The sequence below is a fragment of the Eretmochelys imbricata genome, chromosome 3 (genome assembly GCF_965152235.1).
Source record: "Eretmochelys imbricata isolate rEreImb1 chromosome 3, rEreImb1.hap1, whole genome shotgun sequence".
NCBI lineage: Eukaryota > Metazoa > Chordata > Testudines > Cheloniidae > Eretmochelys > Eretmochelys imbricata.
The window spans coordinates 158,559,319-158,578,628 of record NC_135574.1 but is presented as its reverse complement, the minus strand read 5'-3'; the positions used below and the strand labels follow the sequence as shown (position 1 = coordinate 158,578,628).

The following is a 19,310-nucleotide window of genomic DNA, read 5'->3' as shown; positions in this document are numbered from 1 at the left end:
ACGCACTCCCCACCCACCTTTCTCTCTTCCTCCGAGTCCTAATATAATCACTGCAGTGGCAGTGGAAGAAACTCAGGGAATAGCAGGTGCTATGCCCCTTTTTATAGCTTTATCCTCAGAATATTCAGGAACTCTAAGGGGAAGAGCAGGAGGGGGCACATGAGCACTCTAATGACATTGCTATGAGAAGTTTTAATCATCTAGGCCAAGGGTCGGCAATCTATGGAGCGTATGCCAAAGACGGCACGCCAGCCAATTTTTAATGGCACGTGGCTGCCTGCCGGGTCCCAACCGCTGGTCCCACTCAGCACCTGCTGCCGAACCCAGGCCGGGACCCCGGCAGGCAGCCGCGTGCCATTAAAAATCCTGCCCGCCCTGGCCCACTCTTCTTCTCCTGACCCCGTGCAGGGGTAGGATGAAGAAGCTTGGTCCTGCCGGCTGCTGCTGCAAGACAGGCAAGCTCCCCACTCCCCCCACCGTGCTGCGTGCCTGCCCCTCCTCTCTGACCCTGCTGCTGATCAGTTGATGGCCCTTGCTAGGGAGGGGCAGAAGCGGAGCCACAGCGTGCTCGCTGCTCCAGGGAGGAGGCGGAGAAGACGTGGGGATTGGGCCGTGGGGAAGGGGGGTGGAATCAGGGCATATCCCCTCCAGCCCCCTGCCATGAGCCGCTCTGGGCAGGTGGCTGGGAGCACCCCCACGACCCCAGCCCATACCCCTAGCCCTCTGCCCTGATCACTGCACCCCCCTCACATACACCCAGCTCTCTGCCCTGATCTCTGCACCCCTCAGACACCCCAGCCTCCTTCCCTGACCCCTGCACCCCCTCACAACCCCAGCCCTGACTCCAGCACCCCCCACACATGCCCCCAGATCTCTGCCCTGACTCCTGCACCCCCCACACACCCCAGCCCTGACTCCAGCACCCCCCACATATACCCAGCCCCCCATGCCCTGACTCCTGCATGCTCCTCACACACTACCAGCCTTCTGCCCTGACTCTTGCATCCCCCCATGACCCCAGCCTTGACTCCAGCACCCCCCACACATACCCAGCCCCACCCCCCATGCCCTGACTGTTGCACCCCCCACATTCTCACCCCCACCGTGAGCACCAAACGGGAGCTCCTATACCCCCCCCCCCACATTCCTACCTGCATGTCTCGCACCAAATGGGAGCTGTCCAGCTAAGCACTCCACACCCAAATCTCCTGCCCCAACCCTGAGCCCCCTCCCTCATTCTAGCTCCTGGCTAGACCCTACATCCCAACCCCCAGCCTGCTCCTTCACCCCGAGCCCTGTGCTCAGTGCACTCCCACCCTCAGCTCAGTGCAGAGAGAGAGGAAGACAATGGGCTAGAACCAGGGAGAAGGTAGGTACCTGCTCTACGTGGACAGGGCCAGGATCCCAGACTGGCAGCGGGCTGAGCGGGGCCGGCAGCCAGAACCCTGGCTGGCAGGAACCGGAGGACAGAACCCCAGACCGGCAGCGGGCTGAGTGGCAGTGGGCTGAGCTGCTCAGTCCACTGCTGGTCTGGGGTCCCAGCCATCGGCCCTGCTCAGCCTGCTGCCGGTCTGGAGTTCTGGCTGTCAGTCCCTTGCCAGCCAGGGTCCCAGCCGCAGGCCCCCGCTCAGCCTGCTGCCGGCCTAGGTGAACGGAACCCCAGGCTGGCAGCGGGCTGAGCGGGCCGGCGGCGGAAGATCAGCATTTTAATTTAATTTTAAATGAAGCTTCTTAAACATTTAGAAAACCTTGTTTACTTTACATACAATAGTTTAGTTATATAATATATAGACTTATAGAGAGAGACCTTCTAAAAAACGTTAAAATGTATTACTGGCACGTGAAACCTTAAATTAAAGTGAATAAATGAAGACTCGGCACACCACTTCCGAAAGGTTGCCGACCCCTGATCTAGGCTGTGCCCACAGAGTATGAATATGCAGTCTGTCTCAAAAAACTGGTTACAAGTAACTTCTGTTTCTCCATTCTTGACCCACTGAGGCAGCTGTTATCCTGTAGAACAGCACAACTGACAAAATCCCAGGGACATTCTTGAGTTTTATAGATAAGGTGTTTTTTTATGTGAAAGTGCTTGAACTTTGGAATGACCCATCAAAGGAGATGAGACTAGTTCAAGCCAGACCATTTTCAGAGTGTGCTGCAAGACTTCCAACAATAACTCTGACAATGACAATGAATGACACTCACATGGAACCTGTAGACCTGCTTCCCCAACATGGTGACATGATTACCAGTATTTATATTGTTTAGGATCAGACACACTGACATCCATAGCAAGGGATTTCTTTCAAAGACTAATTCATAGCAAGACACCAACTGGCCAGTCAAGCAGAGCATTAAAAGAAAATGAGGCAAATTCTCTTGTCACTTACATGTATCCTTGAACAGCTGGGCCAACTACATTTCTCACAGGAAGAGCAGAAGGAAGCATAGCAGGCTTCAAGCTCAGCTGCTTCCCTTTCTCCCTCCCAGTTTGTGAAGGGCAGCCCCTCCTCCTCTCTCCTTCTCCTTCTTACCCCCAAAAGTAACCATCAGCTCTTGAGCAGTTCAGCTCCCTCCCTTAGAGGGGGCACAGCAATGGGTGGCAGCAACAATGGACCCCTGCAGAGATGTAGCTCCCAGTGTAAATTAATTCAGTAGCGGGAAGAGGGCAGCATTATCTGAATTGTATTGGGAAGGAGGAATGGAAAGAATGTGTTCAATATGGAGGCAGCATGGGCGGAAAACAACATAATTTTGTGAGTTCCTTAATCAATACAATGATTAAAAAACCAGAAATTATAAGTAAACAATCTATTTTTTAATTCAGAGACTACATCATTTTCTGATTCCCTGAGATCTGGGAGTAATAAAGACGTGAACTCTGGAAGAGGAGATACTCTAAAGCTTATACCCAATATGGATACAATTTGCTATTCTTTTCTAACAAGCCTTCTTTTAATGAATAAACATCCAGTACTTGTCACAGGTAATAAAAACTCTTAACTTCTAAAAACAAAGCAAATACTGTAGTTTGTTAAATAAATTATTCATGTCCAAATAGATTTTAAATAAAATACAGACATAGGAATTCCCTTGACTCCCTTTAGCCTAGTGTTCTTTGTTTGATAAGTTTTATTTAATACTTTATTAACCCCTTCTCCACATAGGAAAAGCCGAATATAGTATTAGTTAACATCTAATATATAGCATATGCATAACAAAGGACTGATGGTGCTGAATCTTGCAGTATCCAATTCTGTCGCTCTTATTCATGTCGAGTAGTAACTTACTCCAGAAAATACCCCATTAGAATCAGTGGGACTACTCACAAAAGGTATTACTCAATGTCAGTGATGGTAACAGAATCTGTCCCACAGCAAGATGATGGGATTTAAACCGTTCTCAAAAAAAAAAAAAAAAGCGTTTAGCAAAATGGTGGATGAATAGCAATCTGAATTGAACCTTCGAACAGCTTTTGATAAATTGACTTCCAGAAAAACTGTGAAGATGAGCCCTAAACTGACTCCTGAATCTGCAGTATCTGCTGTTGCTTTCCCAGCTCCTTTTTCCTTATGTGTAAGGGACAGTATATAATCTAAATCTTCACTTTTATGTAATCTTTGACTTTCAGGTCTTAAATTGTCCATTAAGAGAGAGATGAAAACAGCTGTAGCTTAGGTAGGAGTACTCTCATGCACAGTATGAAAACTTTCCAGTTTGAACATCACAGCTCCCCTGTGGCAGCATTTGCCAAAACATAATATTATTATCAATTTTTCTCCTTTGTACATTTGAGAAAATATTGAAAGGTATAAAATAAACAAAGATTTAACATGTGCAATATCAGTAATAGTGTGCAGATTATGAATTCATGTTTTGGCACACAGTTTTGCCATGCATATTACTGAAAATTTGATCTTAAGTGTCTCAATTCTCTGTGTCTTTGGGGTTTTTTTAGGAGACTCTGGTATTGGGAAGACTGCCATGATTCAAAATATGCTTGAAAGACTTCAGAAACAAGGAGGATTATTTGTAAAATCAGGAACAATTTTAGGAGATGTCATCTTATATAACGAAGTTAAAAAAGCAAGGTTGTAGATGGCTGTCCGGTTTTACATTTTCCATCAGTATTTAATATCATAGGAAGTAATACAATCAAAGTTTCCTTAGGATTGAGAATGAATAAATAATAGGCATTAATAATAGCATTATACTATACTTACAGTGCGGTTGAGGCAGCAGTTTTATTTTAAACCCCCATTTTCAAGTGCTTTAACTTTCTGGAAAAAAGTAATATTTTAGCCAAAATAACTTATGCTTGTTCTTAGCTCAAAGATGAATTTGTTTGAGTTTTGTGAAATTCCATTAGTTTACATTTTTAAAGAAACCTGTTTTTCATGTAATGAGAAATTTTCCAGATTTTGTATGTGGCCAGATTGGAAAATGTGTTAAAATTTAAATTAAACTTTTTTTTAAAAGTAATAATAGTCTTCACTGAGAGCAAACTGTTTTCAATACCAAAGGAAGAAGTACCTGAAAAATGTTGACATTGTTATTCACAGCTCCATTGTTAGAACTATGTATAAATTCTCATCCCGTAGAAAAAAGATTTATTTCATTACTCTGATTGTATTATTTCTTCTTGGCACTTAAGTTACAAAAATCTTCTGTGTTTTTTCCTACTTGTGTCTTCCTGATCAGTATGTTAAAGATTTCCAGTTACCTAACAGTTGATACACTCCGAGGTGCTCAGAAGAGAGTGTGGCTCTCAAATGGAGACTCAGGTATGAGATGGCATTCATTTCTAAAAGGTTTTAGGACCAGATTTTCAGTAGAGCTTTGATTTTTATCAGAAAAATTTTGCATCTCTAATTAAATTTTGGAGCAAAATGTTGGGGGCAGTTAATTACACCAACATCTGATCCTGATTAGATGTCTAACCATTTGAACTGTAGGTACAAACTATACCTGCAGAAAAAGAGGCTGAGCTGAAGTCTGTCTGATAATCTGGACTTCACATCTAAAAATGACTGTAAAGTTGTATTAATTAGTAACAAGCATACAAGTATCCTAGTACTATACTTTTTTTTATAAACATTTGAATATTTATGTGACATTGGTAGGAGAACTGAGAATACAGGCATCAAAATTAGCTCAAGAACTCAAATCATGATAAGCTTCTATAAGAGTGACACCAAAATAAACCAAGCTTTTCATCATTATTGTATTTCAATTTGATTGGAAGGACAAAGCTTGTATGTGTGTGTGGTTGTTACATTTTATTGGTGTGAAAATGTGTTTGAAAAATGTAAGTATACTTCAGCAAAGTCTTTTTGATTTTTCATCTAAGTGCATCTATAAAGAAATTTCTGGGCACTTATACAAAATTTCTAAGAAATATACAGCACAAAAATGTATTTATTTAGAAATTATTTAAGTATGCAGTAGTAGATTCACCCTCAGGGATAAAATAAAAACATCATTCGTTTAGACAAAAGTCAGGGTAAATAGATCAGCCATGCTCCATCTGAGCTGAAAGTCAATGAGCTTACTTTCTTTAGGACTAACAGAAGAAGTAAAATCTAGCATTGGAATTCTTGCCTCTAGTCCTGTGTTTCTCAAACTTTTGTATTGACCCCTTTCACACAATGAACCTATGAGTGCGACACCCCTTATAAAAAACACTTTTTTTGTGTTTAACACTATTATAAATGCTGGAGGCAAAGCAGGGTTTGGGGATGGAGGCTGACAGCTCACAACCCCCCATATAATAACTTGTGACTCCCTGAGGGGTCACGATCCCCAGTTTGAGAACCCCTGCTCTAGTCCCTTAGATATTCAAATATATATGGGGAATCACAGTGAGAGCATGCTGGTTGATGTCAGGTGTCATGACATAGCACAGGGAGATAGCTAAGAAATAAATCTTGTAGGGAATTATACATCTTAAATTACATCTACAGGTGAACAAGAACTTAGTGCAGTGTTTGGACAGTTCATGTGGTATTTTTCTAGTGCCGCACATTGCTAAGCACTGCTGCACTAGCTGTAACTTCCAACCGATCATCAAGCCCATGTAATGCACTGGCTGCTTCTTTTTTTTTGAGAGAGATGTCAAGCTGCATGTCATCTCCAGATTGAGTGCACTACAGTGTAAACTGCTTCGCTATCTCCCCTTATGACTTCACATAAATGTTGAACAGAAGGGATGACAGAAAATAATCCTGAGCAGCCATGCATTAGAAAGCCCTGCAGTTAACTGGGCAATTGCCCAACCACATGTTTTTGGACCACTGTGAAGGAACAAAAAAAGAATGGAACCACTTACGTGTAATTTCATCCATCCCAGCACAATTCACAGACAAGTCAATACAACCTTACAGCTAACAATGTCAAATGTTACTGAAAGATCTAAAAGAATCTCTATGACTGTTGTCCATTGCTAGAAGGAAACTATCAGCCAGTAAGATTGGTTCATTTTTCATACTGTTCTCTGGACTCAAGGATTATTATTACAGAAGAAATAAATCTGAGAACTCCAGATGACACAGGAGGTGCTTCACTATAACTTTCCTAATAACCTTACCTGAAGTGGAAGGTTAGAGACAGTATGGTTATGGAGTTCTGAGGATGTAAAATGCCACCACCTTAAAAGTATGCACCACAAAATGCCGCATTTGGCAAAGTCATTCATGTCCCTCAGTTTTAAGTGATGGTGCAGCACATTTCCTGTAGGGTCCTGGAATGTCTCTTGTACTAAAACTGGTACCTCTTTTGCAATTTCTTTTTGGTCATCAAGTTCTAATTCCAGAAATTTGCATGGCTGCCATGTGAAGGTTGGTGCATACAGGCTAGAATGGATATCCAGTTTCAGTGTCCTCTGTCACAATTCAGTAGAGTTGCTATTCACAGCTTTTTATTCTTCATATACAACTGAAAATACAATGTCATCAGTTAGCGTTTCTCAAATTGGGGTCCACGGACGCCTGGGGGTCCCTGAGGATACTCCAGGGGGTCTGTGAGCCCCACTGATCAACTCCTCCCCCTCCTTCCCAGCACCTGCACACCGGGGAACAGCCCAGAGCCCACATCCTGAACCCAAACTCCTCCCAGAGCTCCCACTCCCTCCCACACCCAACCTGCTGCCCAGCCCAGAGCCTGCACCCCATACCCAATCTCCCTCCTGCATCCCAACCCCTGGCCTCAGCCCAAAGCCCGCACCCAAACTCCCTCCCAGAGCCCGCATCCCCTCCTGCACTCCAACCCCCTACCCCAGTAGGGTTGCCAACTTTCTAATTGCACAAAACCAAACACCCTAGTGCCGCCCCAGGCCCCGCACCCACTCACTACATTCCCCCTCCCTCGGTGGCTCACTCTCCGCCACCCTCACTCATTTTCACTGGGCTGGGGCAGGCTCGGGTGAGGGCTCCGGCTGTGGGGTCAGGCTCTAGGGTGAGGGGTTTAGGGTGCAGGAGGGGGCTCCAGGCTGGGGGATGGGGCCGAGGGATTCGGAATGCAGGAGGGGGCTGGGGGTTGAGTCAGCGGGTTGGGGTGAGGACGGGGTGAGGGGTTCACAGTGTGGAAGGGGGATCTGGGCTGGGGGTCCAGGGGTTTGGGGTATAGCAGAGGGCTCTGGGTTTGCGGGGGCTCAGGGTTGGGGCAGAGGGTTGGGGATTGGGGTTGAGGCGCAGGCTTACCTTGGATGGCTCCCGGTCAGCGGTGCAGCAGGGCTAAGGCAGGCTGCCTGCCTGTCCTTTCACTGCGTTGTACATGCCCTGGAAGCGGCCAGCAGCAGGTCCAGCTCTAGTAGGTTGGGCGGGCAGGAGGTTCCGTGCACTGCTCTCGCCCGCAGGCACCGCCCCCCAGCTCCCATTGGCTGGTGCTCAGGGTGGGGGCAGAGCCAGAGCTGCTGGCTGCTTCTGGGGCGCAGCGTGATTCCAGGACACGTAAGGACTAGCCTGCCTTCGTGCTACGGCTCCGCCAACTGAACCTTTAATGGCCCGGTCGGTGGTGCTGACCAGAGCCACCAGGGTCCCTTTTCAACCCGGTGTTCCAGTCGAAAACCGGACACCTGGTCACCCTATGCCCCAGCCTGGTGAAAGTGAGTGAGGGTGGGGGAGAGCGAGCGATGGAGGGAGGGGGATGGAGTGAGTGGGAGGAGGGAAGAGGTGGAGCAGGGATGGGGCTTTGGGGGAACGGGTGGAGTGGGGGCGGAGCCTGGGGCTGAGTGGGAGGGCTTGGGAAGTCCCCAAAAAATTTTAAATCAAAACGAGGGTCCTTGGTTTGCTGAAGTTTGAGAACCACTGTCATAAGTAATTCTGGTGGAGAATTAGCTGGTTTTTTGGTCGTCTTCCACTGTTAAGAATTTTTTTAAACTTTTTAATGTAATCTCTATATTTGGAAAAACAATTTTTGAATAAATAATGTATATATTTTACACAGTAGCTTAGTAATAAACTTCCTTTATCTCTTTCAGGAGAAGAAAACATTTTTAACTTATGTTTTAAATATGCTTTTTTAAGATACACAGGCAATGAGATGCTTTGAATTCAAACTATAAAATTATGGTTAAATCATAGAAGTACTGAATTGTACCAAAATCCAAACAAGTAAAACAGTGTTCTATTCTACCATGCTTAAAAACATTGGCAATGCTTAAAATACCACACTAATATGAAGACAGTACGCACTTTGATTTGAATTACATTTTTGGTAGTGATATTAAAAGAAAATATTAGCTGTAATAACAGTATGCAATATTAATAGCATCTTAGGTCTGGTCTACACCACGAGGTTAGGTCTAATTTAGCCACATTAGGTTGATTTTATAAGCAATGCAGCTGTATAACCAACCCCATTTCGCTGACCTATAGGGCTCTTAAAATTGACTGCTGTACTCCTCCCCGACGAGGGGAGTAGTGCTAAAATCGACCTTCCTGGGTCGAATTTGGGGTAGTGCAGATGCAGCATTGTGCAATTTGATGTTATTGGTCTCCGGGAGCTATCCCAGAGCACTCCAACGTGACCGCTCTGGACAGCACTTTCAACTCCGATGCCCTAGCCAGGTACACAGGAAAAGCCCTAGGAACTTTTGAATTTCATTTCCTGTTTGGTCAGCATGATGAGCTCAGCAGAACAGGTGACCATGCAGTCCCAGAATCACAAATGAGCTCCAACATGGAGCAAATGGGGGACTCTGGATCTGATTGCTGAATGGGAAGAAGAATCTGTGCAGGCAGAACTCTGAATCAGCAGAAAACATGCTGATATATATATACCAAAATCGTACAGGGCATGGTGGACAGAGGCTTCACCCCGGGGATACAGCAGTGCCACGTGAAAGATAAGGAGCTCAGGCAAGCCTACCAAAAGACAAAGGAGGCAAACAGTCACTCTGGGTCAGAGCCCCATACATGCTGCTTCTATGATCAGCTGCATGCCATTCTAGGGGGGAACCCTACCACTAACCCACCACTGTCCATGGACACCTACAAGGGTGGAGTCTCACTCAACATGGAGGAGGATTTTGTAGATGAGGAAGAGGAGGAGAACGCGCAGCAGGCAAGCAGAGAATCTGTTCTCTCCGGCAGCTAGGACCTTTTCCTCACCCTGGAGCCAATACCCTCCCAAGGCATATTGTTCCCGGACCCTGAAGGCGGAGAAGACACCTCTGGTGAGTGCACATTTGTAACTTCACTACAGGGGTTAAAAGCAATTGTGTTTGATGTTTGATTTGCCCTGAAGAATTGGAATGCATTTACGGCCAGTACAGCTACTGGAAAAGTCTGTTAATGTGTCTGGGGATGGAGCGGGAATCCTCCAGGGACATCTCCATGAAGCTCTCCTGCAGGTACTCTGAAAGCCTTTGCAGAAGGTTTCTGGGGAGGGCTGCCTTATTTCGTACTCCACGGTAGGACGCTTTACCACGCCAAGCCAGTAGTCTGGAATCATTGCAGCACAAAGCATGACAGCAAATGGGTCCTGGGTTTTGGTCGCATTCATGCAGCATTCGGTCTTTATCTTTCTGTGTCAGCCTCAGGAGAGTGATATCATTCATGGTCATTCGTGGTTGAAATAGGGGAAGTTTTGTAAGGGAACAGTAAAAGGACCGAGTTCATGCTGAGCTGTTTGCGCTTGGCTAAAAGGGATCATCCCAGAGAATAGCCACACGGGGGGGGGGAAGGGTGTGCTGCACATCCACCCCAAAACCTCAGCCCCTCCTGTTAAATGGCAAACCCAACCAGCATTGCTTGCTATGGGAAAGGAGGATGCTGTAGTTTGAAAACATTCCTCCATGTTATGAACATGGAAGAAGCCAACCCCACGTACCCTTTGATTTACCACGGCTGCCTGGAAATTGAATTCTGTTGCCCAGCCATGTGTGATGTGTCACCATACCGGCAGGCACTCAATATAAAATGCAAAATGAGACCTTGTACCTAAAACACATGTGCTGGCTGCTGTAAATTGCTTGATTCACTGTGAAAGAGTCTCCCTTTTGTTCTCAGAAATGTATTTTCTTAAATTGTACTCTCCCTTTTTATCCCCCCTGCAGGTGCAAATGTTTGTATGCTCCCCTTACAACTCCGTCCCTGAGGTTATCGCAGATTAGAAGGTGAAAAAAATGCACTCGCGATGACATGTTTTCAGAGCTCATGCAGTCCTCCTGCACTGATCGGGCACAGCTGAATGCATGGAGGCATTCGGTGGCAGAGGCCAGGAAAGCATACAGTGAGCGTGATCAGAACACGCAGGAGGAGATGCAGAGGCTAATGGGAGAGCAAACGGACATGATGAGGCATCTGGTGGAGCGGCAGGAAAGGCAGCTAGAGTACAGACCTCCACTGCATCCATTGTGTAACTGCCTGCCCTCCTCGCCAAGTTCCATATCCTCCTCACCCAGATGCCCAAGAACGCAGGCTCCAGGCACCCAGCCACTCAACTCCAGAGGATGGCCCAAGCAACAGAAGGCTGTCATTCAAACGGCTTTGATTTGTAATGTGGCTACAATAAGCAATGTGGCCTTGTTCTTCCCTCCTCCCCCACCCCACCCGGGCTACCTTTTACTAGTCAGCGTTGTCAGTGATCTCAATTTTTTTTAATAAATAAAGAATGAATGGATTCAAAACAATAGGGACTTTATTTCCTTTGCTAGCTGTGGTCAAAGGTGGGAGGGGGATTGGCTTACAGGGAAGTACATTCAACAAAGGGGGTGGTTTTGCATCAAGGACAAACACACACAACTGTCATACCGTAGCCTGGCCAGTCATGAAACTGTTTTTCAAAGCCTCTCTGATGTGCAGCGCGCCTAGCTGTGCTCTTCTAATTTCGCTGGTGTCTGGCTGTTCAAAATTGGCCGCCAGGCAATTTGCCTCAACCTCCCACCCTGCCATAAACGTCTCCCCCTTACTCTCACAGATATTATGGAGCACACAGCAAGCAGCTATAACAATGGAAATATTGGTTGCGCTGAGGTCTAACCTACTCAGCAAACAATGCCAGTGGGCTTTTAAATGTCCAAAGGCACAGTCTACCACCATTCTGCACTTGCTCAGCCTATAGTTGAACTGCTCCTTACTACTGTCCAGGCTGCCTGTGTACGGCTTCATGAGCCATGGGAGCAAGGGGTAGGCTGGGTCCCCAAGGATAACTATGGGCATTTCAACATCCCCAACCGTAATTTTCTGGTCTGGAAAGAAAGTCCCTTCTTGCAGCTTTTCGAACAGTCCGAAGTTCCGAAAGATGCGAGCATCATGCACCTTTCCCGACCATCCCACATTGATGTCGGTGAAACGGCCCTTGTGATCCACCAGTGCTTGCAACACCATTGAGAAGTACCCCCTGCAATTTATGTACTGTTTGGCAAGGTGGCCCGGTGCCACGATAGGGATATGCATTCTGTCTATGGCCCCACCACGGTTAGGGAACCCCATTGCAGCAAAGCCATCCACTATGACCTGCACATTTCCCAGAGTCACTACCCTTGTTAGCAGAAGGTTATTGATTGCCTTGGGTACTTGGATCACAGCAGCCCCCACAGTAGATTTGCCCACTCCAAATTGATTCCTGACTGACTGGTAGCAGTCAGGCCTTGCAAGCTTCCACAGGGCTCTCACCACTCGCTTCTCACCTGTCAGGACAGGTCTCATCTTCGTATTCCTGTGCTTCAGGGCGGGGGAAAGCAACTCACAAAGTTTCATGAAAATGGCCTTACGCATGCAAAAGTTTCACCACTGGGAATCATCCCATACCTGCAATGCTATGGGGTCACCAGTCTGTGCTTGTTTGCCAGGCCCAGAATTGGCTTTCCACTGTATCAGCCTGCCCCAATGCCGCCATGATGTCCCAATTGCCACATCCTGTGCTTTCAGGAACATCTGTGTCCATGTCCTCCTCACAATCGTCCTTGTGCTTATGACTCCTAGCCAGGCTCTGCACATACTGGAGGATAATGCACGAGATGTTTAAAATGTTCACAAAAACAGTGCACAGCTGAGCGGGCTCCATGCTTGCCGTGCTGTGGTCTGCGCAGATAATCCAGGAAAAAAGGTGCAAAATGATTGTTTGCTGTTGCTTTCAAGGAGGGAAGGAAGGAGGGAGGGAGAGGAGACTGACAACATGTACCCAAAACCACCCGCGAGAATGTTTTTGCCCCATCAGGCATTGGGAGCTTAACCCATAATTCCAGTGGGCAGCGGGGACTGTGGGATAGCTACCCACAGTGCACCACTCTGTGAGTCAATGCTCGCCACAGTATTGAAGGCACACTCCGCCGAACTACTGTGCTTAGTGGGGACATACACGATCAACTATATAAAATTGTTTTCTAAAGATTGACTTCTATAAAATCCACCTAATTTCGTAGTGTAGACATGCCCTTAGAATGGTGAGGAGAGTAGATCCACTGTTGATCAGATATCATTCTGACCCTTAATTTTGTATATGACACAGATCTGAAGTCAACAAAGGGGTCGTATTCTGCAAGTGAAACTGATGACATTGCTCCATCTGAAAGAATCAAGGGTGTGATAGTTTCCAAAATACAGTGTGGTGCCCACACCAGTGCTGCCCAAATACAGGCATGGATTCGTCAGAAATTAATACTAAAAAGTAAAGATGCTCTTGGTGCACCAAAATCCAAACAGGTAAAACCGTGCTGTACTCTACCAATGCTTAAAAATGCTGGCAATGCTTAAAAGAAACACTAAAAAGATTGACAGAACTATTTGACTTATTTCAAAAGTGTGTCTGTTTAACTACTGTTAAATACAGTGTTGTTGTAGACTTGTTGGTCTCTCTCAACAACAGAAGTTGGTCCAATAAAAGATATTACCTCATCCCCCTTGTCTCTCTAACTACTGTTGTGTGTATTAGGCTGTTTGGATTATTGTTTATATCTGTTACTGTTGTGCTTCTTTTCAATTAGTAATGTAATATTTCATAAGTAATGGCAGGATTTCGGGGATAAGATGTTCTTAATAAGTAATATATTGTTAACCTTATTTATTCAGTCCCATTCATTTATGAACCTTATAGTCGCTACAAAAATAAATACAAAGCTTCCTAGATATTTCAGCCAGCTAGCCAGCCTACTAAATTAGCTGACTAAGTCAATGACTCTCTGACAATGAGCTGTTGCTGTTTCCATTGCTGGCTACCACCCTGGCCTCCACTCTGGACACCATTCACAAATCTAATACATTACAATAACTGTTTTAAAAATCCAAATAAGAACTAAGAAAATACATAGTATTAATCTCCTTGCATGTTCTTCCATAGCTGTGAAACCTCTCGTTTGTAAAGTCAAATGTAGTTTGCCTGGCCCTGTGCAGTTGTGCAAGGAAGAGTGACTTCCTTTCCCAAAACTGCTTCCTGCAGGTTTTATTGTGGGAGGGAATGATCTCACTCAGTAAGACTATTTATTGAAGCAGCTAGTCCTGGAACTCAAAAGGGAAAAGGCAGTTCTTGACTTAGTCCTAAGTGGAGCACAGGATTTGGTCCCAAAGGTGAATATAGCTAAACCACTAGGTAATAGCAACCATAGTGTAATTAAATTTAACATCCTTGGGCGGGATATCAAAGAAACCAGCACAATAGCATTTAACTTTTTAAAAAAAAACTCCACAGGAGGCTAGTTAAATTGAAATTAAAAGGAAAGTTACAAGAGTGAAATGCCTGCAAGCTTCATGGAAATTTTAAAAAAACATAATAGAGGCTCAAACTATATGTATACCCCGGATTTAAAAAATAAAACAAAAAACAGAAGACCAAAAAATGCCACCAGGGCTAAACAGAGTAAAAGAGGCAGTTAGAGACAAAAAGATACCTTTTGAAAATTGGAAGCTAAATCTTACTGAGGAAAATAGAAAGGAGCAGAAACTCTGGGAAGTATAAAAGTATTGTTAGGCCAAAAAAGAATTTGAAGAACAACTAGCAAAAGACACAAAAAATAACAGCAATTTTATTTAAATGCGTCAGAAGCAGGAAGCCTGCCAAAGCCTGTCAGTGGGGCTACTGGACAATTGAGGGGCTAAAGGAGCACTCAAAGAAGGCAAGGCTGTTGCAGGGAATCTAAATTAATTCTTTGCATTGGTTTTCACTGCAAAGGATATGAGGAGATTCCCATACCCAAGCCATTCTTTTTAGATGACAAATCTGAGGAACTGTCTCAGATTGAGGTGTCAGTAGAGGAAGTTTTGGAACAAATTAATAAATCAAACCGTAATAAGTCACCAAGACCACATGGTATTCACCCAAGAGTTCTGAAGGAACTCACTTATGAAATTGCAGAACAACTAACTGTGGTATAAAGAAAAGGAGGACTTGTGGCACCTTAGAGACTACCAAATTTATTTAAGCGTAAGCTTTCGTGAGCTACAGCTCACTTCATCGGATGCATTCAGTGGAAAATACAGTGGGGAGATTTATATACACAGAGAACATGAAACAATGGGTGTTACCGTACACACTGTAATGAGAGTGATCAGGTAAGGTGAGCTATTACCAGCAGGAGAGCGGGATAGGGGGGAGCCTTTTGTAGTGATAATCAAGGTGGGCCATTTCCAGCAGTTGACAAGAACGTCTGAGGAACAGCGGGGAGGGGAGGGAATAAACATGGGGAAATAGTTTTACTTTGTGTAATGACCCATCCACTCCCAGTCTTTATTCAAGCCTAAGTTAATTGTATCCAGTTTGCAAATTAATTCCAATTCAGCAGTCTCTCGTTGGAGTCTGTTTTTCCAGTTTTTTTGTTGAAGAATTGCAACTTTTAGGTCTGTAATCGAGTGTCCAAAGAGATGAAGTGTTCTCTGAATGGTTTTTTAAAGTTATAATTCTTGATGTCTGATTTGTGTCCATTTATTCTTTTACATAGAGACTGTCCAGTTTGGCCATGTACATGGCAGAGGGGCATTGCTGGCACATGATGGCATATATCACATTGGTAGATGTGCAGGTGAACGAGCCTCTGATAGTGTGGCTGATGTGATTAGGCCCTGTGATGGTGTCCCCTGAATAGATCTGTGGACACAGTTGGTAATGGGCTTTGTTGCAAGGATAGGTTCCTGGGTTAGTGGTTCTGTTGTGTGGTGGCTGGTGAGTATTCGCTTCAGGCTGAGGGTCTGTCTGTAAACAAGAACTGGCCTGTCTCCCAAGATCTGTGAGAGTGATGGGTCGTCCTTCAGGATAGGTTGTAGATCCTTGATGATGCATTGGAGAGGTTTTAGTTGGGGGCTGAAGGTGATGGCTAGTGGTGTTCTGTTGTTTTCTTTGTTGGGTCTGTCCTGTAGTCGGTAACTTCTGGGTACTCTTCTGGCTCTATCAATATGTTTCTTCACTTCAGCAGGTGGGTATTGTAGTTGTAGGAATGATTGATAGAGATCTTGTAGGTGTTTGTCTCTGTCTGAGGGGAAATACTTCACACAACGCACAGTCAACCTGTGAAACTCGTTGCCAGGGGATGTTGTGAAGGTCAAAAGTATAACTGGGTTAAAAGAATGATGATTTAATTGGGGATTGGTCCTGCTTTGAGCAGGGGGTTGGACTAGATGACCTCCTGAGGTCCCTTCCAACCCTGATATTCTATGATTCTATGAATGAGATAAATTCATGGATGACAGGTCCATCAATGGCTATTAGGAAGATGGTCTGGGATGAAATCCTGTCCTTTGGGTGGCCCAAACCTCTGACAGTCAGAAGCTGGGACTGGACAACAGGGGACAGATCACTTGATAAATTGCCCTTTTCTGTTCATTCCTTCTGAAATATCTGGCACTGTCCACTGTGAAAAGACAGGATACTGCGCTAGATGGACCACTGATCTGATGCAGTATGATCATTCTTATGTTTTTTATGTTTCTTAATATTAAAGCATTGTCGTTTCCATTTGGATGAGATATAACAGCTTCCTGTACCTTGCAGTTTACATCTGAGCTACTCATATAATGACATATACTAGGTCATTTGTGCAAGTACGCTAATTAATGTGTGTTTTAGATAAAGAACAATATAGCTGGTTCATAATTATGTGTGTAAAATAGTCACTTCATGTTAATACTCTGTAATAATAAGTAAAGCTAAGCTTAACATAACTGATATGATTTCTAATGTGGTTATATTTATTCACAGGTGATAGTGTTTATTGATGATCTGAATATGCCATTACCAGAGGAGTATGGTGCCCAGCCACCACTTGAATCAATCAGACAGTTTTTAGATTTAGGAGGTTTTTATGACACTAAGCAACTTGCATGGAAGGTACAGTATGGATTTCTGATTTTTTATCAGTTCTAATAACTTGCTCTTTGCAGAAGATTAAATCTAAGGGCTACTAACCATTTCATATTAATATTATGATCATATTTAAAAAATTACTGATAACAATGGAGTATATTTTAAATGAATTTTCCAGGAGGGATGGGGAGAGCCTTAAATGTGTCTTACTGATCTAAAAGACTAGAATTTTTTTAAAATTCTGATTTGAGAAGCAAGAAAAATTTTAAAAGAAGAATATTTTAACTGGAATTTATTTAGAAAATATGGTTTTATTGTATTCTAGTTAAGTAGATCACATTACATTTTATGAAATTAAAAATACATATACAATTTTTTAAAATCTCATATTCATCTCATACCTTGCTTCAGCTGGATAGAACTCGTCTCCCAGGATCCTTACAGAATGCCTTTTGGCCTTGCCCTTGCTCCTGAGGATCTTTTTCTCTTTTCAGAACCTTGTTTCATCACCACTGCTTTCAGGTCTTATGGTCTCTTCTTTCTGTAGCGTCAGGACATACACTTAGGGTGCCATGCATTAAGCAGTAACTAGAGAACTCCCTGACCCAAGAAGTCCTTCTCTTTATTAAGCTCCCAGTGCAACTTCTCATGGTCTACTCTGGAACTGTGGAGGACCAGGAACTCCATAACCACTCAACATTTTCCTTTCTTTATAATAAAAGATTGAAACTTAAATTATAAACCAACCTGTCTGTCTCTGTCTATCTATCTAAGAATTCAAAATAAACATTGAATTCCTTAAAATTATTTGCACTAATATGTCCCTTATCAATTCAGTTTAAATAGTCCTGAGCAATATTCTAAAGGTCAAGTCTTCTAGGGGGCCTGATCAGTCTTCCAGCCCATGTGTGTGAACTTCTCTGTGAAGGTGTGGGCTCAGATCCCAGATTCCCTGTTGTCCTGGGAAGTATTGAAGATGAATTCAAGTCCCCCAGGTAAGTCCTTTTGGAGTCTCCACTAGTTAGGATCTGAGTGTTTCTGCTACAATTTGAACAGTTCCAAATGTCTGGGAGCTTTTGTTCCCTGGCTTAGTTCAGGTAGTGCTTTTGTTCAGTGCTGAACCTTGAAGTTTAGTTACTGCCAGATTTTTATTTCATCATCCCATTTTCAAAATTCCTTCAAACAATCATAGAAATGTAGGGCTGTAAAAGACCTCAAGAAATCATCGAGTCCAGCCCCCTCCACTAAGGCAGGACCAAGTAAACCAAAACTATCTCTGACAGGTGTTTGTCCAAGGTGTTCTTTAAAACCTCCAATGACTCCACAATTTCCCTAGGAAGGCTTTTCCAGAACAAAACTACCACCTAGTCTGTTCTCTGCATTTTGTAGTTGTGCATTTTTCCTTCCAAAGTGAAGTACTTTGCACTTGTCTTTATTGAATTTCATCTTGTTGATTTCAGACCAATTTTCCAAATTGTCAAGGTCATTTTGAATTCTAATCTAATTCTAATCTAATCCAAAGTGCTGGCAACCTCGCCCAGTTTGGTGTTGTCTGCAAATTTTATAAGCATATTCTCCATAGTACCAGACCAAGGACTGACCTCTGTTGGACCCCACTAGAATTGCCCTCCCAGTTTGACAACTAACCATTGATAACTATTCTTTGCGCTAAAGATTCATATGTCCCTTCATGCTTCAGCCACCATTCCAGAATGGTGATGCTGATGGCAGGTTCTGCTCGATAACAATCCAAAGCAGTGCAGACCAGTGCATGTTCATTTTCATCATCTGAGTCAGATGTCACCAGCAGAAGGTTCATTTTCTTTTTTGATCAGGTTCTGTAGCTTCCACATCCGAGTGTTGCTCTTTTAAGACTTCTGAAAGCATGCTCCACATCCCATCCCTCTCAGATTTTGGAAGGCACTTCAGATTCTTAAATCATGGGTCGAGTGCTGTAGCTATCTTTAGAAATCTCACATTGATACCTTCTTTGCGTTTTGTCAAATCTGCAGTGAAAGTGTTCTTAAAATGAAGAACATGCTGGGTCATCATCTGAGACTGCTGTAACATGAAATATATGGAAGAATATGGGTAAAACACAGAGCAGGAGACATACAATTCTCCCCCAAAGAGTTCAGTCACAAATTTAATTAATGCGTTATTTTTTTAACGAACGTTATCAGTAAGTAAGCATGTCCTCTGGAATGATGGCCAAAGCATGAGGGGATATACAAATGTTTAGCATATGTGGCATGAAAATACCTTGCAATGCCGGCTACAAAAGTTCCATGCGAACGACTGTTCTCTCTTTCAGGTGACATAAATAAGAAGCGGGCAACATTATCGCCCGTAAATGTAAATGAACTTGTTTCTCTTCGTGATTGGCTGCACAAGAAGTAGGACTGAGTGGACTTGTAGACACTAACGTTTTACATTGTTTTGTTTTTGAGTGCAGTTATGTAACAAAAAAATCTACATTTCTAAGTTGCACTTTCACGATAAAGAGATTGCATTAATCGACTTATGTGAGGTGAATTGAAAAATATTATTTCTTTTATCATTTTTACAGTGCAAAC

General features: G+C 43.9%; 1 protein-coding gene across 1 annotated transcript in view; it reads left to right on the top strand.

Annotated features, from left to right (window-relative positions):
• The window catches only part of DNAH14 (dynein axonemal heavy chain 14), a 448,557-nt gene that overhangs the window by 252,549 nt on the left and 176,698 nt on the right, over positions 1–19,310 (top strand). The window contains 5 exon segments of the mRNA XM_077812193.1: positions 2,831–2,989; positions 3,962–4,094; positions 4,705–4,787; positions 12,955–13,148; positions 16,630–16,758. Of these exon segments, the coding sequence (XP_077668319.1) occupies positions 2,831–2,989; positions 3,962–4,094; positions 4,705–4,787; positions 12,955–13,148; positions 16,630–16,758 (698 nt within the window).